This window comes from Camelina sativa, chromosome 9 (genome assembly GCF_030686135.1).
Source record: "Camelina sativa cultivar CO46 ecotype springtype chromosome 9, ASM3068613v1".
Classification (NCBI taxonomy): domain Eukaryota; kingdom Viridiplantae; phylum Streptophyta; class Magnoliopsida; order Brassicales; family Brassicaceae; genus Camelina; species Camelina sativa.
This window is the reverse complement of record NC_141888.1, coordinates 5,764,695-5,786,611: the sequence shown is the minus strand read 5'-3', so window position 1 is coordinate 5,786,611 and position 21,917 is coordinate 5,764,695. Positions and strand designations below refer to the sequence as shown.

Below are 21,917 nucleotides of genomic sequence, written 5' to 3'. Positions count from 1 at the left end.
TGATAACAGAATTTTCATCGAGGGTATCAATTCTCTTTGCAGTTTTAGTACAAAAAATTATCAATCCAAATGGTTGGTAAGCTAGCTGATAGAATGCAATAAAAAACAAGTAAATCAAGCCAAGTAATGGAATGAGTTTTTTACTAACAGCCTAGTATGAACAGAAATATAAAGAACAAAGCAAAGAACTACTTGCCCGAGGTACACGATGCAAGTAATCGAGTACCGGATCGAGTAGATGGTCGGGTAACAGGAAAATAAGAGCACAAAGATGAACAGCTCGAGGCTCTACTCGAAGCTGTTGATCGAATACCATTTCGGGTAAAAGGTCGAGTTAAAGATGAAAGCTTAAACAATCAAAATATAAAATCTCCTATGGATGGGGTAATCGGATCATAAGTATTCCTAGTCGACTTACAATGTTTTACAAGCTTCTAGCAGTTTATTCTCTAGACAGTGAATCTCTAACCCTTGCTAATCCATTCTCATGGTAAAAACAATCAACCTTAATCAATTCCTTACCCAACTTTCGTTGGAGAAACATGACCAAGCAGGCAATAACATCCGATCCACTAATGTCAATGAATTCCTTACTCATCTAATCTCTTAGGCTAAGTGAACAGATATCTAGCATTAGTTGGTTCAAGCGCTTAAACAAACATCTCTCGATGGCAAAACACCATAGATCTAGTCTCAACCTCTCGGTCTGAAATCAGCATTAAGAACGCTAATCCAGAAGGAAATTTTAATAAGAACAATCAATCTAAAACATCCTAATCGATCAGGAACACTTACTAGCCTATCTCATCCTTAGTAACCTTGGTTCACTACTTAGATCTCATATTAATCGACATACACGCATAAACGAATGACAATTTCATAAAATAAAAGTAGGTGATGTATTGAAAAAGAACAATAAAGTAATCAAGAATCAATGTAGAAGATTCGCAAAAATAGAATAAAAGGAAATCCTATCAAAGCCTTTAAAAGTAAAATCAGTTCTCGCTCTCTCTCTCTGTAGCTCTCGCTCTCTCGTTTCTCTCTGTGTGGCGTGTTTTCTTCTAAAAAAAATAGGAAAGGGTTTATATATGGAAACCCTTTTTACCTAGCCGCACATCACTGCCCGAAGGCCTACATGAGGTTAGGGTTGGGCACCTCCTCGGGTTGGACTTCGGGTAGTTCTTCTTGCACTCGGATCCGCTTGATCGGGTTTAGGTTCGGGCTGTTCTTCTTGCACGATCACACCATCGGGTACATGCTTGGGTTTCACCTCATTCTTGCTTTATTTAGGTTCCAAAACACATGTTTTCATCCAAAATGCACAAATGCAACAATGCAGCACCCTAAATAACCTAAATGAAAATATCTAAAGTTAAGAACCTAAAAATGCTAAATTTAAGTTATATACAATGCAAAACATGACTAAAAAGATGCATAAAAATGGGTAAAGTAGAGAGTTATCATCCTTAAAAAATTTAGGCTTTTTACAAAAAACAAAAAAAAAAAAAAGAACCAAAATATCCACTTTCAAAAAAATTAGAAACTGCCGTTTGATGATATTTATGACGGTACGTAAACACAGTGCTATCGTGTTACAGCGGCGCGATCATTCTTGTAAGTCTTTTTGAAATATTTAAAGTCCCTACAAAACTTTACAAAAAAAAAAAAAAATTATACCTTTTAAAATTGGCAGCAGTAAAAGTGATGAAGATGTGAAACAATGGTGTTTATTTTTCTTACAAGAATAATGGATAGTGTCTTGGATATATATGAAAATGGCTACAGAAAAAAAAAGGAATCTTGAAGATCCTCCCATTTATCATTATGATTTGATAAATTTAGTTCAAAAAAATAAATCTCTCATATTCTAATGAACAAAAACAAAAAAAGAGAGAGAAGAGCGACGGCGATGGTGGAGTTACGTTTCTAGGGTTCTAATCTGTGATGTGGGTACTCTATTCGGATTTCATATCGGTTATTAATGGATTTCGCTGGGTTCTGGTGGGTATCTCTGGATTCAATTTCCCTTTGCTGCATCTGGGGATCGGATTGAAGATTCGATTTTGCAATTGGGGGAAAGTTTCGAAATTTGGGTCTGTCGGATGGTCTCAATCGTATATCGGTCGGATTGTGGTGTCTCATTTATGGGAAATCTTAGTGGATTATCCCGTAATGGGAAATCAGGGTTGTGAGATGAGGTTGCGTGGAAGTCATCTAGATTCCTTCTTTGGTTTATCTGATACTTTTTGGGTTTTATACGGTGGATTTCATGGGCATATCCGATTGCCATCTCTGGTGATTCGTTTTGAGATTCGGATCTGTAAAGGGGACACAGTTGGGCGATTTGAAATTTGTTTTGTGGTATCGCGGATTTCTTTCCTATTGAGAGTCGATTGCTTTGAATGGTCTCACATCTCTCATGATTGTGGTTGCTCGTTTCGACATGGAGTTATGGTCTTCTTTCCCATCAGATCCGTAAAGATTGGCTATCATTGGCGACGAAAGGAGATTTGCTCTCTAGCAAGGAAGCGAATAAATAGCGAAGATCCCTTTTTCAATTATCGACGATATGGTTTTAATTTGGAAACTGGAGATTCTCTGGGTTCAATGGTGATTGAAGTTTTCCAGTTTTTATCGTCCTTGAGATTTGATGGGTATTTACGAGCTGCTTCCACCGGTGATAGCGGGATTGCTTCATGTGGCAGAGTTTTGGTAATGTTACGGATCAGATCCTATCTGATTGAGTGGCAATGGAAAAGGACAAAGATTTGGTCCTCTTTTTCGACAGCTTTTACGGTGTGTTTGGATACGATTCTGGTAGTGGCATATCGCGAGGATATCAATTATCTTTATTGTGCTGATTCGATGGGTCTTCTCGTAAGGTGGCTTTGGCAAGTTTGGGTGTATATAAAGGATCGTTTCTCAGTGTTCAATCCTCATCACAACATCCTTGCATTCATCTTTTCAGCTTTTGAGCGCTTTCGGTTCTTGTTTATTTGGTGTGTTTCAATCTTTGTGGTGAGGGTCATCATGTCTCAGAGTGGGCTCTTGGGGAAGAATGTGGAGGGAATGAGTGATAAGGGGTTGATGCCTAAACGGAGAATCAAGATACCTTATTTCGACAACTCTGCTTTGATAGCAGGATACTCTAAGACGGTGGTGGGACGCTGTATGAACCCCAGGAAGCAAGACATGAAGTCTCTCCTGATCATGCTCCCCCAAGATCTGGCACTGGGAAGGTCGTGGGTGCTGACTTAGGTCTTGGAAAGTTTCAGTTCGACTTCGATAACGAGGATGATATCACAGAGATCCTCCACATGGCTCCTTTTCATTTTGATCGATGGATGGTTTCCATGGTGCGCTGGAAACCAACGGTTGACCCGGATTACCCTTCGGAGCTAACCTTTTGGATTCGAGTCTTGAACGTTCCGTTCCAATTTTGGGCTGAACCAACATTCCGCAGTATCGGCTCTGAACTTGGTCGGGTGGAGATGGTTGACATCGATGGTGGAAGAGTACAAGTCACGGTGAATGGTTTCAAGCCTCTTTGCTTTGAAACGGTTATTGAGTTCTATAATGGAGAGGAGACAATTGTCAACCTTCGTTATGAGAGGCTTCATGGTTTTTGCAAGAAATGCAACAGCTTGTGTCATGATGTGGATCATTGTCCTTTGTGGGCTTATGAGAAGATCACTCCGGCTTTGCACACTCCGATGGAAGAAGATACGGTTGGTTCTTTACAGAGTTACAAAGGGGCTGTCACTAAAGACAGGAACAAAGGTAAAGGTAAGGAAGTGGAGAATAGAGGGTCCGCATATAATAATGCTAGCCAGCGACCTCCTCAGGGGAAGCAGGATTCAGGGTTCAAGAGTCGGTCAACACGGGAGGTTGGTGAACCTTCATCCAAGCCGCGTCGATCCACTTCTTATGTGCCGGTTAACGACAATCGTCATATGGCTAAACCTGCGGTGACTACTTCTTCTTCCTCGGGTGCAGTTTTGGTTGAGGAGATGGAACCGGGACAAATCCCAGCTGTTACTGATCAAGGGGTGCTGCAGTCTGCCACTTTTGGTGTTCCACCTCTAAAGAGGGTTAGAAGACCTCTCTTTCAGGATCCAGCGGGACTTGTGGATGTCTCTGGTGCGGAAGAAACGCTGGCAAGTGCAGGCTTAGCTCTTCCGACTGATGGTTTGTCAGGTACACAGTCTACTGCTTCTAACGTTGAGCAGACGGGTTCTACAGAGGTGAATCTTGGTGAACCTCCAGTGGTGACAACTAACCCAGTTCTGGCAGCGAGTCAGGAAGAGCCTTTGGTGGAAGGGAAAGTTCCTGAGGTTATTACTGATCAAATAATGGAGGAGGAGGAACCTGCGGATACAGAAATTGAGACCATTGATCCCAATCAGAAGAATGGTGGAGATATTGATGACTTGATGGTTGAGCCAGTCTTGGATCTCCCTTCGGTTACTGCAGCTCTTGAGGGCGAGATAGCGGACAGCGAGGGAGGCTCTATGGATACGACTATTGATGCAAGTACTACATCTGCTGGGGTTTCGATGGTTGACAAGGTACGCAAGGCTAAGCCCCCTATGGCTCTCAAAGGAGCAGCTTCAAAGAAATTGAATGTGTACTTGCGTACAACACCAAGGAAGCGTCCGGCCCCTAGGATGACTGATCCAGCTGGGGATGGAGCAAACCCGAAGAACCAGGAACAGGAGAAGGGACCAACCGGTGGATCTAAGCCACCAAAACCAACCATGGATAAATGAAGATTTTAAGTTGGAATTGTCAAGGGCTTGGGAATAAAGCAACTATTGGGTATCTTAGGGATTTATGGGGGAAGCATAGGCCTAATTTTTTATTTTTATCTGAAACTAGACAGCCTTTTTCCGTTTTGGAACCTTTTGTTGGTCATTTTGGTTATTCAACCTTAAAAACGGTTGATCCTATTGGTTGTAGTGGCGGTTTAGCCTTATTTTATAATAATAATAATAATGATGTTTCTGTTTTATTTGAGTCTAACCGGCTAATTGAGGTGGAACTTACTTATAAAGGACAAATTATTTATTTTACTTTTGTTTATGGTGACCCGGTTCCATCAAATCGTGACATCGTATGGCAAAGATTGACAAGAGTTGGTCTTTCTAGGGACTCCCCTTGGTTTTTGGTAGGAGACTTTAATGAGTTAAAAGGCAACTATGAAAAGCGTGGAGGGAAGCTTCGCCATGCATCTTCCTTTGTTGGTTTCAATACAATGATTCGTCACTGTGGTTTACTAGAATTTCCTGCGATAGGTGATAGCTTGTCTTGGCGGGGCTGGCGGGACAAGAAGCCAATTCGTTGTCGTCTTGACCGAGCTTTAGCTAATGAGAAACTTCATGATCTTTTCAAGGATTCCTTCACGGAATATTTACCAATGATAGCTTCGGACCATAAGCCGGTTTTAGCTTCTCTAGAAGACAAAGTTCGGCGAGGGAGGAGCGTCTTTCGGTTTGACCGACGGTGGATTGAAAAAGAGGGCTTCTTTGGAGCTATTTCAGAGGGTTGGGCTCATGGGGAGACAGGGAACAATGGAAACTTAATGGACAAAATAAGAAAGTGTCGCCAAGCAATTTCCCGATGGCGGAAAGCGCAGGCCCCGTTTGGTCGGGAAACGATTGAGGACTTAAAGTCTCAATTGGCAACTGCCCAGGCGGATGACTCTGTATCTGTTGAGGTTATTTCGGAAATGGCTTGGAAGCTGCGTGAAGCTTATCGGGATGAAGAGATTTATTGGTATCAGAAAAGTCGAAGTCGATGGATGTGTTTTGGGGATCAAAATACAAGCTATTTTCATGCCCAAACGAAATTAAGGAGAGCTAAAAATCACATTGTCGGGATGCATGACGAGGCTGGACATTGGGTTACGGAGGAAACTAAGGTTCAGGATATAGCAGTTTCTTATTTTCATGAGGTCTTCACATCCACAGATCCTACGGATTTTGAGGACGCATTGGGTGAAATAAGCACTTCTATCACGGGAGAAATTAATGAGACACTGACTCAACCAGTCACAGAACAGGAAATCAAAGAGGCTTTGTTTATGATGCATCCTGATAAAGCTCTTGGACCGGACGGTATGACGGCTCTTTTTTATCAGCGTGCATGGGATACGGTTAAGGCTGATTTAAAGCTTTCGGTAGAATCTTTCTTCCAGGGTGATAATTTTGACAAATGCCTAAATAGGACAAATATTTGTCTTATCCCAAAAGTGGATAAACCGACCCGGATGACTGAGTGGAGGCCTATTAATTTATGTAATGTTGGTTACAAGATTATCTCGAAGATCTTATGTCAGCGACTACGTAAGTTCTTGCCAGCATTGATTTCTGAGACACAATCGACGTTTGTGGAAGGACGGTTAATTACGGATAATATCTTGATTGCTCAGGAGATGTTTCACGGCCTCCGCACCAACCCCTCTTGTAAGGGAAAGTTCATGGCCATTAAAACAGATATGAGTAAGGCCTACGATCGGGTAGAATGGGCTTTCCTTGCGAATTTATTGCGGAAATTTGGATTCTGTGACAAATGGATTTCGTGGATCATGTGGTATGTGACATCAGTGGAATACAGTGTTCTATTAAATGGTCAATCCCATGGATCCATAATTCCTTCTAGAGGACTTCGTCAGGGAGACCCCTTGTCACTTTATCTTTTTATCCTTTGCACTGAGGTTCTCATTGCAAATCTGCAAAAAGCAGAAAGGTCTAAACTTATTACGGGGATCCGGGTATCGACTGCTTGTCCGGCGATTTCGCACTTACTATTTGCAGATGATAGTCTGTTTTTCTGTCGGGCCACGAAGGAGCAATGTGAAGTTATCCTAGGGATCCTCAGACAATATGAACGGGTTTCTGGACAGCGGATAAACTTCCAGAAGTCTTTGGTTCAATTTGGACACTCAGTAGATGCAGGCATACGTGAGGAATTAAAAGGCATCCTGGGTATCACCACTTTGGGTGGCATGAGCTCTTACTTGGGAATTCCGGAAAGTCTTGGTGGGTCGAAAACAAAATTTTTTTCCTTTGTTCAGGATCGGCTGCAAAAACGGGCTGGTGGATGGCCTGCTAGGTTGCTGTCTCGGGGAGGGAAAGAGGTCATGATCAAATCGGTTGCGACCGCTGTCCCTACTTTTGTTATGTCCTGTTTTCGTCTTCCGAAAACAGTTACATGAAAACTTACTAGTGCAATCTCTAATTTCTGGTGGAGCTCTTCAGGGGAAACACGTGGTTTACATTGGATTGCTTGGGACAGGCTGTGTGTTGATAAGCAGCTTTGGCGGTTGATTTCAGTACCAGATTCTCTATTTGCAAAGGTTTTCAAAGGCCGATATTACAGGCATTCTGATCCATTGGATCCAATTAAATCTTATTCTCCATCTTATGGATGGCGGAGTATGATTTCTGCTCGCTCTATGGTGAACAAAGGACTCATTAAACGGGTAGGATCTGGGGCTTCCATTTTAGTATGGTCTGACCCCTGGATTCCTGCTCAATCCCCGAGACCAGCATTGCGTTCAGGATCGCCAGTCGATCCAACGCTTAGAGTTGAAACTTTCATTGACAGGACTTCGCATTCCTGGGATTTGGCATCGCTTTCGGCTTCTTTCGAGCCGGAGGATGTAGCCCTTATTTCTGCTTTACCCCTTGGTAATCTGGCCACACCGGATAGCTTGGGTTGGCATTTGACAAAAACCGGGGTATACACTGTTAAATCTGGATATCAAGCTTTGCGTCAGAAACCGGACAATGATTCCCCTGTCTCCGGTCCCAATATTATTCCTCTACAGGCATTTGTCTGGCAAATTCGGTGCCCACCAAAACTTAGACATTTTTTATGGCAAGCAATTACGGGTTGTATGGCGACAACAGCTAATCTGCGGCGACGTGGACTTAGTTGTGACATGGAGTGTGCAATTTGTGGAGGAATGGAGGAGACCATTAATCATGCCCTTTTCTTATGTCCTCCGGCTAGGCAGGTTTGGGGATTGTCCCAGTTCCCGACATCCTTGGGTAGCTTCCCTTCAAACTCTGTCTATGATAACATGGATTCATTATTTTGGAGATTTCAGGACACTCCTTCGGTAGAAGTGTTCCCGTGGATTCTCTGGTATATCTGGAAGGCCAGAAATGATAAATTGTTCAGCAACTTGGACTCCAATCCGTTAGCGATCTTACGAATAGCGGAAGAGGAATCAAAGCTTTGGTCTTTAGCCCAGGAGGATCCTTTAGGCTCCTCACCTCAGGGTGGATCTCGACATCCATCTAGGTCTACGGTTTCTTTGGTAACGAGGCAAGCGGATATGGATCTTGCCACCGATGTTTTGTGGATGGATCTTGGAAGGCGACTGACCAGTTTATAGGTAGAGGATGGCATTGCATTTCTCCTGAGGGAGAATCTCCCACTATGGGTGCATCTAATTCTCGCCGTAGCTTGTCACCCCTCCATGCAGAAGTGGAAGCCCTAATATGGGCAATACGCTGTATGATTGGCGCGGATAATGAGAAAGTTGTGTTTCTCACAGACTGTTCTGATTTGGTGAAGATGGTGTCTTCGCCTTCTGAGTGGCCTGCTTTCAAGACATATTTGGACGTTATCGAAGAAGACAAGGATGAATTCCTATCATTTCTGTAGTCCAGATTCCCAGATCACAAAATGGTAGTGCGGACAAACTGGTGCGTCGAGCTAGAGTGGAGTCGCATCCAGTCACCTTTGTGAACAATTTTCCTTCTAATTGGCTCGTTTGAGCCAATCTTGTATTCTGATGGCAAAAAAAAAAAAAGTTGTTGAGTAAATCAAAACTAACCCTATTGTTTCTTGACCATTTTAATAAGATGTTTGCTTCTTTTGTATGATTATTGTTTACTTGCATGCTGTATGAGCATTCATCTAACTTTATTTTTTTTGGTAAAAGGTTAAATTTTGTACCATTTTTTATTTGTGACAGCAGTTACAGAGACAACAAAGAAGACGGAAAGACCAAAAACTAGAAAGAACAAAAAAAACGGTAAGAAGGCAAAACGATTAGCAAATAGCATAAGTCCAAAGAAGAAACACCAAATCTGAACCGGGAAGCTCAGATATTTGCGTATATGTATTCTTGAAATGCTATATGTATCGACTGAATATAGTGATTATCTTTTTAATTCTTCATCTATGCTTGCCGATCAATAATGTATGATTTATTTGTTATCTTGCATATTTTTGGGTTGATTAACTCTCCAAAATCTTGTTTAATTGAATGAGTAGAAAAGCGAGACGTTATTACTTGGGGTATACAGTTGAGTTATGGTCCTTATGGAGTATATTCTGAACATATATAGTTGAGTTACTTGAGCATAGTAGTTGGTGCCACAACAATGGATCAATTATACATCAATGATTTGGGTTCTAAAACTATGTCTATATATCCCATGTTTATGAATCTCAAATATATCTTATTTGCCTACTGATTTACTATTATTGATTTATACTTGCTTCAGTTTCATGACAACCAAACAACAATCTCATATTCTTCGTCTTTCATTCATTGCTCACCACGAACTATGAGTCGCTTTTGAAAATTTCCAAAACTGATGAATATTTTGACTTTGATTGGGCGGTTTTTGAAATCAACTTTTTGCAAAAAAAAATGAATATTGCCTAGTTGATGATGGGTCATCTCTTTCATTTCTGGAAGATACAGTACAACTATTTTTTCCCCGTTAAACTAATGTGATAGTCAGAATCAAATATAATCAAGAATGACTTACTTGATCAAGCCGGCACAAAAAACGGTATAAAAATATCTTCGAAATAAACAATCACTTCCACATATCTAACATTCACATATCAATGGTCTCTATATAAGCAAATCACTTTCAGAAAATCACATTGAACAACCTAATATCTACAACAAAAGACCTCAAAATCTTCTCTCAAAATGACGAACAAGATCTTCTTTCAGTTGACAGGAGCTTATTTGGTGCTGGCATTGATGATGATTGCCATGGTCTCGGCCCAATACGATAACGACAGCAATGACCACGCAACAACACCAAGCTCCGCCGTCATTGTTGCCGTCGATATCTTCATCGGCTTGGCCGTAGCCACTGTGGCTCTGGTGGCTGGCTTCATAATCTGAATTCAGTAAATTCCTTGTTTTTGGCTTTTCATGACAGTTGTTTCTGCTTTTAAAATTTTCATTGCTTGGGAAAAGATTTATGTCAACTCGTTTTAGTCAATTTGATATACAATTAAAAAAATTCGAATCCCACTAAACATAAGCAAATACACCGATCAAAAACATTGGATATAATCTCTCGACTGACCTATGACCAAAAAATCATACAAAATTTATCATAGTAGTCAGGTTCAACCGTAATCGTGCTCCTAGTAATAACATACATAAAAGAGAGAAATACAAAACAACAACACAAGACAGGTACAACACAATAAAACAAATCCTAATTAATGTTCTTCTTGGAGAAGTTTGAAACGGCAACAAAACTCTCCTGACTTCATTTCTATATTTCCTAATCAACCCACCTGACCGATTGAAAATAAAATCTTCGAGCGTTTAGGGTCGAGTCGCTATTTGTGGGTCACATAAATGTGCGCTATCATGCGACTGTAAAACTCAGTTTCTGTGTATTCTGCTTTTGGTACGGAAACGAAGGTCGTTCTTGTTCACCTGCGAGATCTTAAGAACCAAAGAGATATAGCCTAAAGCAGCTATCGCATAAAACACTTTGTATGGAGCCAACTCTAGCCCAGAGAAGAAGCAGTAGTAGCCGGCGAGAAGATAGATGTGATGGGGACCGAGTTGGTGTCCTGAGAGAAATGGGAAAGAGCGAAGGCTGCTAGACTCGGGTCTCGAGTTCAGTATTCCATGGAAAATTACACCAACGCAAAGAGCAGAGTCAGCAAACCAAGGGAAGCTTTGTCCTGTTCCGATCCGCTACAAAAAATTCCATTAAACATCAATCAAGCCTTCTTTTTTTCCAGGTATCGGGCCTATTGGCATAAGCTAAAAAGACATAATAAAACTCGAGTAGTAAACCGCAAAACAAAGCACTTTCACTAGTTCAATAGAGTCAATCAGATTTTTAAATCTAAGAATGCCTGAATATGGACATGGAAAACGTACCTGGAACCAAGCGGCAAGAGAGGGTACGAACATCAAAGCTGCTAGGAGATGCAATATTAGTAGGCCGTGCCTGTGGTTGAAGATGTCTGCTTGTGTCTCAATGAATGACTTTTCAGACAAATCTCCTGATACGGGATCCTCTCTGCTTGAGGGATGTCGTGTTTTACGCTCGTCTTCATTTTTTTGGTTCACTGATTCCTTTCTCCTCGATGCCATCACGATACTTCCATAACAAAAAAAATGAAAATTACCATCAGCTTTAGTTGCCTCTTACCGATTTCTGATTGATGTTTTTCTATGTAATTTTGAGGCATCTTCCTATCTCACATGACAATATTTGAAAAGATAGAAAGCTTGCGTACCAGCACATGGAGTTATGGCAGCAAAGAACATGAGAGGCGAGGAGTACAAAAAGACCCAAAGCTGGATGAAGAAAGGACACCAAGGTAACTGCGACTAGTGTCATAACAATCGTTGTGTTGAGCTTCAGAATTCGGACTGCCTGCTTTAAGAAACAGAATCTCAGTACCTCATTTTGATGATAAACTAAAAGCCTATATTTCAATGCTAAGCAAGGACAACATGCGGTTAATATTAGATGGCTTTTAGGTAAAGGACAGAATCGAAAAGCAAACCTTTAAACAGACGAAACTGGAAGAAATTATAGAAAACCAATGAAGGAAAGCAAGAGAATAGTTTCGTTCCAAAGCTTGGCACCTGCAACAAATTGACACTTATTCAGTTATTTCTGGACAGCGGTGAGTAGTTTTTGGATTGAACCAAAAAAAGTGATGAAAGCAAAGCAATTACCTTGATTTAACAGTGGTGTGGACAAGGGCCGACGCTTGAAACGCAAATCTGGAGACGATAATTAACAGACTGATGAAGGCATTGGCCATCAAAAAACAGATCAACGAGACCACTGTGAAGCTTGTGAGGGGAGGGAATGGTTGAGCCATTAGGAAGGAGTAGAACAATGAAATTATAAGAGGTAAAGCAGCTAGTAGCAGAAATGGAGATGGCATTTCTAAATTGTACTCTACAGCAGAAAGCAATGGTGGCACTGATAGTTTGTTGTCCCATTGATTAGCTTGCCGCATAAGAGCGAACACTGTGACGGCAAATGAGAAGCCAACTATCTGCAATATCAGACGCCACGTGAAGAAATGTTCAATCCCTCGTGAAAAAAGCAATCTCGTATTTAAGAAACAAATGGTAATCAAGTTTGGAGAGGAAGTCTTGCGGCAAGTCTCATGCACTGTAATAATTTCATAGCACGTTACATGCATAATTAGTATCATGTGACTGTGCACATCTGATACTCAAGGGGTTAAGGATAAAGATACCTGAGGACCATACAGAAGTACAAATCTGCTGGACATGGCTGGAGCAGAGACATGAACACTTGCAGTGTATGAGCAATGAGGGTCAACCTGTAGAAGGGCATGGAAACAGAAGAAACATTTGAGTTCTCTGTTTCAGTGAGAATAACAGACTAGCTTTTTCTAAAAAAAAATCTGACCAGTAGCATAACGGTAGTTTTCTCAGAACTCTGAGAACTCCAAAGAGCTGGTGATGAATCAATAACTATGGTCTCACTGTAGATATTTGCAAAAACGTGAAGTCCAGAAGCAGAATCCCAGGCAAGAGCAACAGGTGGGAAACAACGCAATTTGCAGAGCTCTGAAAATTGAACAATGATGAGATTTACAACTCAGATAGGGGAATGCAAATTTTTATGTTTACGAACCGAAGACTAATGTATTATTCCACAAGAACTGGAAATCTAGGCAGATGCTGACTAGAAGATTAAATGACAAAACTATGAGATAAAAGCTACAGAAATAAAAATCTCTACGATTCAAGAGAGGTTTGGAATACTCACTATCCTTGTCCAAGTCTCCTGTCTCGCCATCTGGTAAACCAAAAGTGTTAATGCCACAGCCAGCAGTTTTCAGGGACAGCGTTGTGGGCAATAGACCTAAGCTGGTAGCAAACGATAAGTTGTAAGCTAGAGGATGGTCCTCCTTCAAAAATATTTCCTGCAGAAAATTAATCCAAAACTGAATAATCAGTTAACCAATGATTTCACTTAGCTTAATTTCAAAGCATTGGAGATACAAGGGGAGAGTGTGGTCTCTTTTCAGAATGATAACCTTTGCCCAGTAAGTGGATAAGAGCATTGATTGAGATGAGACCTCCACGGCCCCTTCTTCAGGATTAAAGAACTGCCCTACTGCCATGGAAACTGCTACAGGAGGTTTACCAGAAATGGCCTGTGCAAGAGAAGGTCTGATTCCAGTTACACGCTTTTTTCATTCAAAAACTACTGAATTTGAAAAAAGGCAAATGTATCAAGGTGAGAAAATACTTCGCGAGGCGCAACTGAGATAGTCAAGAATCTGAATCCGCGCATTTCTTCAGGCCCCAGCTTCAGCACTGCAGATGGGGGAGCTTGTTCGGTCTGACTCCCTGGTTCTGACTAGTAAACATATACACAGAGAAATCTAGTTAATGAAAATGCTTAACTGACCTTCTTTCCTTTTGAAAATGTGAAGAGAACATGCACAAAGGAAATATGCGTGGAGACAAATCTCGCAATGTTGTAACTGATATCCTAAATTACTTTAGCAGACAGTGTATATATTCACCTGTTTTGGTGCAGGGCCTGCAGGGATGAGAACCATCTTTGATGTAACTTCTACGACCCTTTCACAAACCGGTAAATTTGAATTTGATTTCTCCTTCTCAGGCCATAGATGGAGTCTTACTCCAGAACAAGGCGCCAGATTTGTAACAAAGATAAAGTGGTTCTTTCCATTTGACCCCTATTGTACAGAAAATGTGTCATGCGAGATTGATATTGACATTGTAGTGATATATAGGTCTAAAATCACATCCCCAAGGGAGTACTATCAGCACAGACCAATAACTCTATGTCCAACCAGCGCCTTCTCCCGTCCATTGCCAAAATCGTAACAGTACTCGTTTGTATATATAGATCCCTATCGAGAGCATCATCCTTCCAATCCAGGGGACACGTAGAGAGTTGTGATTCAGAGCCTGGAAAGAATAAAAACAGAATATTAAGAGAATACATGAACCCACAGTAATAAGGACACCTAATGACATTTTTCATAATTAGCCATTGCCTAGAAAACTGTTTGACAGATAAAAGATACCTCCAGCTATATTTTCACTACTTGACAACATATACTGATAGATGTTAATCACCCTCAAGATCAGACAAGCTTATAACTTAAATATAAGAAATTACTATCTCCTTTCGTTGAGGACTTATACTCTGACAAAACAAGATATACATATCTTCAGGGTAGAGATGGTATTCATACCCTTTGAGGCCACCATGGCTAACTCATGAGAGACTTTCATGGGTGTCATTCCATTGAAACTTTGAGCTAATGCACTTTGAAGCATTCGGGTTAAAACCCAAAGTCTCTTTTCAGTATCAGAAAATGGCTGACTAGTTTTCGAGTCCACCAAACTAAGAAGCGTATGTGAAACCTGCATGGCATGCGAAATTTCAAAATTCACTGAACATGGCATTTTCCAGATTACAAATTAGGGAATTTTTACCTACTTGAACAACCAATTGATTACACCACAAAATAGCTTGATGCTCCATTGACAGCCACACGTTTTTCATGCTTGTACTACTTATCATAAAGCCATGACTTGAAGGAACAATGCCATCAAGTGACTCTAACTTTGATCGAACCTGAGAGAAACGGGAAAATCTTAAGCGTTAAGAACAGTTCAAATCTCATACACTGGAACTAACATATAATCAAAGAAAGAATCAAGACATAAAGAATGAACCAAACAACAAAATAAACCAAAATACTGGTGGATATTTTTTAGACCTGATAGTCATTGTAGCCACCGGCAATGGATACAACAACAACTCCGGATAGTAACGGGTCAGACACATAACTTCCCCCAGGAGATGTTTGAACTTCATACCCTTTTTTCCATTCGTGATTCACTTGAGCAAAGTAATGCCCCAAGGATGGCTGCAATGCCAGAGGAGGTGATCTGGATGAAATTAGACACATAAAAACCTAAACCATGTTTTTTTGGCGTTAACACTTGTTAAGCATTGAGAGGACTTACTGGTGTGGACTTGAGAGTGTTAGGATGGTTTGCACAGCTGATTTCCGCAAACGAGGATGGACTGCAGCAGCTCTGGCAACAAAACCACCCATAGAATGGCCAACAAGTATCACATTATCTGGTAAGTTACTAGACACAGCAGCACCTTCTCTTTCTCTGGTATCATGAGATTCCTTATATTGATCTAGAATCTGAAGAAGATAAGTGGATAGAATAAAGGATCAAATAGAGATAAACTTAATTGAAAACAAGACTCCAAGCTATATGTTCTGTTATCTTCGAGAACATTGCTTGATGAAACTTGGGAAAAGAAGTTCCCACGCACAAGAGCATCTATATACCCAGCAATTAACAATTTAAATAATATTGTTCTGTACTTTTAGTTAAGAATTTCGTGAAGGGAATGAAGCTAAGCTATAATTCCCACCCTATGAATGGCATATACGACATATTCAGTGTGCTCCTCAAGAATGCGACCATCCATTGCAGAATGTTCACCTTCAAGATCCACAGCAAACCAATCTAGTCTGTTGCTGTATTGACTAGGCAAATCATAGTCTACAGACTCTGTATCTGCACCGCCCCCACGGAAGAGAGAAGCTTCCTGATAAAATGTGCGCTCAAATGGACCACCCTGATATGCTCTATCAGATTCTGCTGCCACAGACCTGACCTGCATGAACAATATACATCACAGGGGATATAAGGAGGCTGGTATATGTAACCTAGAGACAAGCTCCCAACAGAATCGGGGTATATTACATTATTCTGGAGTAAAAGAAAACAACTGGCTCGACAATAACATTGAAAACTGCTAGTTAAGGAATTTCCAACTTCAGCTATTATAGTGATCCTTACCTGCTTGTAGCTACCAGCATTGCCTGGAATGAAAAGAACTGGAACTCCACTAAGTTTGTTAAGGTGCTCCTTAAAGTCAATCTTTCTCCAACCTTCGTGGTAAAGATAGAGTCCATATCTTCCAGGAGTTGCATCGTCCGTCACAGAGATAGGAATGTAAGTGGGATACATGTAAGTCATAATACAACCATTCTTTATAGGTTTAAGCAAACCAAACAAAGCCGTAAGCCCAATCCATGCCGCTAAAATCACAACGCCAACTATCCTCAGCCTTGGTCTAACGCATTGGCTGCTCATAGCAAATCTTACATCACGCATCTCAATCGTATATATCTCTGCATAAAAACATGCCAAATGTGATTAAACTCGCTCATAATAATTTTTTTATAAAAAAAAAAACAGAGAATCAAACAAAGTATAGAGCTCCTAAAACAAGAATAAATCGATTTTTTTTTTTTTGAGTATCAAACTGAATCACACAAGTGAAGAACCATAAACAGTAAAGCTCAAAACCAAATAAAATCTCAGCTGTACATTAATCAGCTTTAGATCTCAAATCAGTAGGGTTTTTCACTGTTCTCTCTCCCCGTCGATTCCTGTGAAAACTTCCTAAATCTACAATTTATAAGCTTTCAAGAGTACCAGGGGGGAAAGTAAAAATCCGATTAGAGTGAAAATGCTCTTGTTTCCTTGATCTCTGTGGTTGTTGTATAACTGAGGATAGATCTGTGAGTACAGAGGTAAAGAGAGAGGGAGAGAGAGCTTTCGTGGGAGATTATACTAGCTTGAGTTTTGTTTTTCTTTTTAAACATAGAATTAACTTATAACTTTTTTAGTAAACATAGGCTTAAGAGAAAAATTGATAAATTAAGCGAATAACTAGCTTAAGAGGTGTCAGACCAATTCATTAAACAGACCAATGTGATCATCATAATCACTTATCATAAAAATAAAATAAAAACAGAGAATCAAACAAAGCATATAGCTCCTAAAACAAGAATGCATAAACCTTTTTAAGTATCCAATAGATTCACACAAGTGAAGAACCATAAACAGTAAATGTTGTTGAGTCTAGTAGTGAGAGTATCCCAAATTTTATTAACAACCAAAAAAAATTCCACTATACTAGCATTAGATCTCAAATCAGTTTATGCACCAAATTACACAGAACAAAAACTGAAACGATACATATCAGGAAACTTAATAATATAGTGGACAAAAAAAAAATGAGATCCAAAATGGAAGAAGCTTAATATAGTAACAGTAGTTTAAGGGATGAGCAAAATGGAAACATTTTTTTAGTTTGGATCTCGCCATTAATGCTAAGCTAATAAGAGCTTAATTTGGTAATATCGATGAGTTTTTAAATCATTTGGGGCGTGTGATTTCAGAATACGAGTAAGAAACTAACCGGTTAAGAAGATGGTGAGAAGACACTACGCGATGTCCAGGGAAATTAGAACCGGCGGTTTAAGAAGGTATGGTAGCACGGTGCGACGGAGGTCAGGCTCCTCACTGAAATCGAGGAGGGAGAATAAATCGGAGATCCTGCGTTAATCGGATCCAGGTTCGGGTGCAGTTGAGTTAAATTTAGCTAATTGGGCTGTATTTGGACTATATGGGCCTAAAGTTACCAATGATGAAACGTCGTTTTAGAAGAGCGGATATATACGAATGAGAACTAGAATTATAGTCTAATCTTGAACGTTTGTTTTTTTAACTTTTAAATTTCAGTCTGCATTAAATTATAGGATATTTTCGAATATCAATCAATTTTTAGGATGTATATTTTTTTCTTTTTCCTCAAGAACTTTTAAGTATTATTTTCTATGTAAAATTCAAATGTATTAAAATATAACTCTTTAATGATACTCCCTACCCTCTCGCCAATTATATAGATTTTTTTTCAATTTTTTTGTTTGTTCTATTTTAATAGATTTTATCAAGTTTTCTTGCTTAATAGTATACATAATATCTACTTGAATCCGAAAAAAAAATATATCTACTTGAATATGCAGTATTTTATTCTATTGGTTGAATTTTTTTATAAATTATAAAATATTTATTATTTATTTAATTTTGCCAAAAAGTCTATTAATGGGACAGAGGGAGTAATTTTTATAAAGATTTAAATTTCAGTGATTTTTATAAAGAAAATAAGTATTTTAAGATTTACAAAACATTTTACAAAAGGAATGGAGGGACCATTGTTTAGTATCATGTTCTCAACCAGTTGAAGGTAAGTTAGATCTGAATTTACCAGCAATATACAGAAACCCGTTTTATGTTTGGGTCAAAAAAAAAGTCCAAATTATTTGAAGTTTTTAAAATTATCAATACTTACCAAAAAAAACTCCATAATTACCAAAATAACATATACTGTGAATAGCCGAAACTGAATTCCACATATTTCTGGTTGTTAAGAGTTGGACTTGGAGGAGTAACCGAGTAATAATTTTACCAGTCTTTTTTTTTTTTTTTTCTCAAATAATTTTACCAGTCTAATATAGGAATAATCAGTTGAGAAGAACCAAAATGTACATGACTAGTTTTGAGAATTCAAAATGTTACTAAAAATAAACTTTGATCCAAACCTCATATTGAACATAACGTTGAAAAGAGAAGGAATGCAATAATCACACTTTTGGGACTATAATTTTTTTTTAAAAAACCTTATGAATCAAATAATTCAAAATAAGATATGGTACACAGATCAAACTTCTTGGTCTGCATTTCGTTTGGTTTGGATAACCAAAATGGACGATCGTTACGATAATATACAAAACAAAAGCATGATCTCTTAATAAAAGAGAAGAACGGATGTATATAGTTTACTAATATACGGGAAATACCCCGAGACAACAGAGTCTCTTCCACTCGACCCATCTCACAAAGTAACACCTCTCTAAAGTCTAAACTACTCTACTCAGAGAGAGAACCTCTCGCTTGGCTTTTTTTTTGGCTTCCTGATAGAAACAACAAACCCCGAAAAATCCCGGTTTACTTTCGGCTCACCTCTTTTACTTCTTGGAGAAACCAGAACCGGTAAAAACACGGTTTACTTTCCGTTCACCTCTTTTTGCCACATCGAGTTTCCGGTGAACAACTAGTATGAGAACTCGTGGCCACGGAGTGAGATGTATTTCTTGACCCAGATTGCAATATCTTCTGCACAAGCCTGAGCTTGCGGAGTCCTAAGAAGCATGTCGAGGGTTGCAAACTCATGAACCGCATCTTTGTACTCTAGCACGGGAGCATCTACATTGACTTTCCTTAACTCTTCTGAGTAAGCAATGGCCCGGTCTCTCATCCAGTCATGCTCTGCTACAATAGTTAGTGTTGGTGGCATGAATTTGAGAGGGGGACCTCGGCCTGGAACGAGCGGGTTTGCTGCCGGGTGGTCCAAGCTGAATTCTTCTTCTGACAAGAAAAGCTTCCATGCGAGAATGCACATGGCTTTGTCGTAGAAGTATGAGTTTGCCTGTTTGATCTCAGACTGTGTGGGAACACTACCGATGAAGAACGGGTACATTAGGACTTGAGCCACAACCTTGACAGGGTCTAGATTTTGACCAACTTCAATGGCTTTGCGGGCTACGTAGTCTGCTATGTTGGCACCACAGCTCACACCAAGAAGCACACATCTGAAGTTTCAAATTTTGAGATGTCACAGAACTCAGTAAGATTTTGTTTCACCTGAATCACATGAAAGCAACGATCTACAAAAATTCATCTCTGAATACTCAGCTGGGATCTAAGTTCATTATCCTTAGGAGTTCTTAAGAACCAAGAAGAGAACAACATTAATGGAAGCAAACTCCTTAAGTTACGTGAAAGCAGTGAGCACTAAAACATAGAATAAAGATTTTTGGTGTGACATACGATATGAATAAACAATTGACAACCCAAGCGCATGTTCAAGAAACTGACTCCTAAGCATATGTTTTTTTCCATCAAAAAACAAGCGTGCTAATTCAATTCCAAGAAGGTTCGCGAAATTAAAAGGATTGAGTTTACACATCTAACATGCGCAGCCCAAGAGAGATCAATGAAGATCAAACAAATCATCATTTCAGGGGCCAATGGATAAGAGGAGAAGCAGCAACAGAAGTTTCGTAGATCACTACCAAGAAACAACACTATAATTAATTGAACTCTACCACAAGTAGACCACAGACCAAAGATCAACATTAAAGCCTAGATGTTCAGGCAGGCAGGAACACACACACATTCGTTTCTAAGTTCTAACAAATTCTAGGCTCTTTCACTAGTTTCACTACCTAAACAAGAATCAACATTTCCCTAAATGTGATAGGCAATGCAAATGGAAAGTCATTGTTTTTACCTCGAGGGATCAGCATGAGTTGCGAGCCAAGGTTCCACCAATGATGCACCAAAAGCATCAACGATATGCTTATTAACTTCTGATTTCTTCACCTCCCCTCCGGTTCGCCGCGAATTTCCCATGGACTTATTACATTCCGCCAAATTCGCCTGCTTCCCCAGCCATTTCAACACCTTGAACCCGTCCTCATACGCCGCTGGATACCGGTTCTCAGGTGCAAGCCTGTACCCGACGGCCAAGACAATGATATCACAATGCTTGGCCATTCTTCTACAAAAGAAATCATTAGCCACTGAGTCGTTACTTCCACTCACCCATCCACCACCGTGGAACTGCAACATCACAGGAAGTTTTCTAGAGTTTCCACCCGACGACGCCGGTGAGTATCCTCTGTACACGTCGGAGGAGGATCCTGCTTCAGGGGATGACGAACCAGTGGTGGTGCAACCGTAACTGTTCCTCCTAGATTCTACCTTGTGAGACAACAACGAATTAGACGAACCTAAGCTGTTTCTCCTAATAAGAAGATCCGATCCGGCGAGGTTGTTGAGATTTCGAGCCTTACCGGAATGCACGCCAGCGGCAGAGGTGCTCGGTTCCAGAGGCGTAAGAGCAGATTCAGGTAGAAAAATCCGTACGGATAAAGAAGTTAACGGATCGATATGAATGTCTTTAGTCGCAACACCGTCGGTGAATAACGGATTAGGAGCAGCGACGGATTCTTCGGGTCGGGTCGTGACACCGAACGGATCCGAGGACGATTCGTCACCCGAAGATTGAATCCGGTTCTGTAAACGGTGTTTCAAAAGGAACTTGAAGAAGACACTGTAGAGCTTCACACCAACGCTCGGCATTTTTTTTGTTTCTTATCGTATTTCTCCGGTTCGAATTTGAAACACCTATTTGTGAGTTTTACAGAGATTTTATGGATCCATGGATGGATAAAGGGAGATTAAGGTGGAGATTGCAGCAATTGCATCGAATTAGGGTTTGTAGGAGAGTGAAGAAGATTGCTTCGATTTGGAGCTTTGGATTGAGGTGAAAGATGAGCGTTAATAACTTAATAGAGACAACAAGGATAGAACCAAAAATTAAATTACAAAAAAAAAAGGAGTAAAGAAGCTTAGGTATTAGGTGGGAAGAGAGACTATCAGATTAATAAATTTGTTTTGCTAAATGTTTTTATATTTCCTTTTAATGGGAGCTACTTTATTAATTTCAGGGGATCTTTTTATTTATCTTCAAAACAGATTTTCTTTTATGTATTGAGAAGAGCTTCATATTTGTATTTGGTTTATTGGCCTACAACAATGGGAAGATTTTCATGGTGAAGACTTTCTTACGTTCATTCATTTGCGACTATGTGAGTTCAAACTCGAGGGATACCTCTCCTGTATGTCTATCAGACTA

At 39.9% G+C, this 21,917-nt stretch overlaps 2 protein-coding genes across 9 annotated transcripts; both read right to left on the bottom strand.

Moving 5' to 3' along the window:
- Positions 1-10,312: 10,312 nt before the first annotated feature.
- LOC104710555 (uncharacterized) lies at positions 10,313-17,748 on the bottom strand. Of its 5 annotated transcripts, none has more exons than XR_015565344.1 (19): positions 17,574-17,748; positions 16,163-16,497; positions 15,732-15,977; positions 15,305-15,495; positions 15,055-15,226; positions 14,772-14,909; positions 14,524-14,695; positions 14,097-14,233; positions 13,822-13,998; positions 13,542-13,652; positions 13,327-13,446; positions 13,056-13,212; positions 12,693-12,853; positions 12,517-12,603; positions 11,981-12,428; positions 11,806-11,887; positions 11,533-11,675; positions 11,171-11,393; positions 10,313-10,981 (listed from the first exon to the last, which is right to left on the bottom strand). XR_015565344.1 is itself a non-coding variant. In XM_087464026.1 (19 exons), the coding sequence occupies exons 2-19, from the start codon at positions 16,478-16,480 to the stop codon at positions 10,661-10,663; spliced, it is 3,285 nt and encodes a 1,094-aa protein (XP_087320152.1). In that variant the 5' UTR covers positions 16,481-16,497; positions 17,574-17,748; the 3' UTR covers positions 10,313-10,660. The 5 variants fall into 5 exon arrangements, 3 of the variants coding, with proteins under 3 accessions (XP_087320152.1, XP_087320153.1, XP_087320154.1); XR_015565343.1 differs by having other exon boundaries at positions 11,533-11,672; XM_087464026.1 differs by having other exon boundaries at positions 11,981-12,309.
- A 1,337-nt stretch (positions 17,749-19,085) lies between these two features.
- LOC104710554 (putative carboxylesterase 11) lies at positions 19,086-21,678 on the bottom strand. 4 transcript variants are annotated; one of them, XM_087467683.1, is made up of 3 exons: positions 21,073-21,664; positions 20,508-20,976; positions 19,086-19,806 (listed from the first exon to the last, which is right to left on the bottom strand). In XM_087467683.1, exons 1-3 carry the CDS (start codon positions 21,359-21,361, stop codon positions 19,269-19,271), a joined length of 1,296 nt encoding a protein of 431 aa, XP_087323809.1. In that variant the 5' UTR covers positions 21,362-21,664; the 3' UTR covers positions 19,086-19,268. The 4 variants fall into 4 exon arrangements, with proteins under 4 accessions (XP_087323809.1, XP_087323811.1, XP_087323810.1 ...); XM_087467685.1 differs by having other exon boundaries at positions 19,086-19,858; positions 21,073-21,622; XM_087467684.1 differs by having other exon boundaries at positions 19,086-19,858; positions 20,508-21,678.
- Positions 21,679-21,917: the final 239 nt, after the last annotated feature.

What these genes read in the sequence shown, in the direction of transcription:
- LOC104710555 (XM_087464026.1), bottom strand. Translation starts at nt 16,480, where the DNA reads ATGCGTGATGTAAGATTTGCTATGAGCAGCCAATGCGTTAGACCAAGG. An exon ending in ATGCTGGTAGCTACAAGCAG is followed by an intron (nt 15,978 to 16,162) that starts GTAAGGATCACT and finishes TTGTTCATGCAG; the next exon opens with GTCAGGTCTGTGGCAGCAGA. An exon ending in CACACCACTGTTAAATCAAG is followed by an intron (nt 11,888 to 11,980) that starts GTAATTGCTTTG and finishes AATTTGTTGCAG; the next exon opens with GTGCCAAGCTTTGGAACGAA.
- LOC104710554 (XM_087467682.1), bottom strand. Translation starts at nt 21,361, where the DNA reads ATGCCGAGCGTTGGTGTGAAGCTCTACAGTGTCTTCTTCAAGTTCCTT. An exon ending in ACTCATGCTGATCCCTCGAG is followed by an intron (nt 19,807 to 20,507) that starts GTAAAAACAATG and finishes TTGAAACTTCAG; the next exon opens with ATGTGTGCTTCTTGGTGTGA.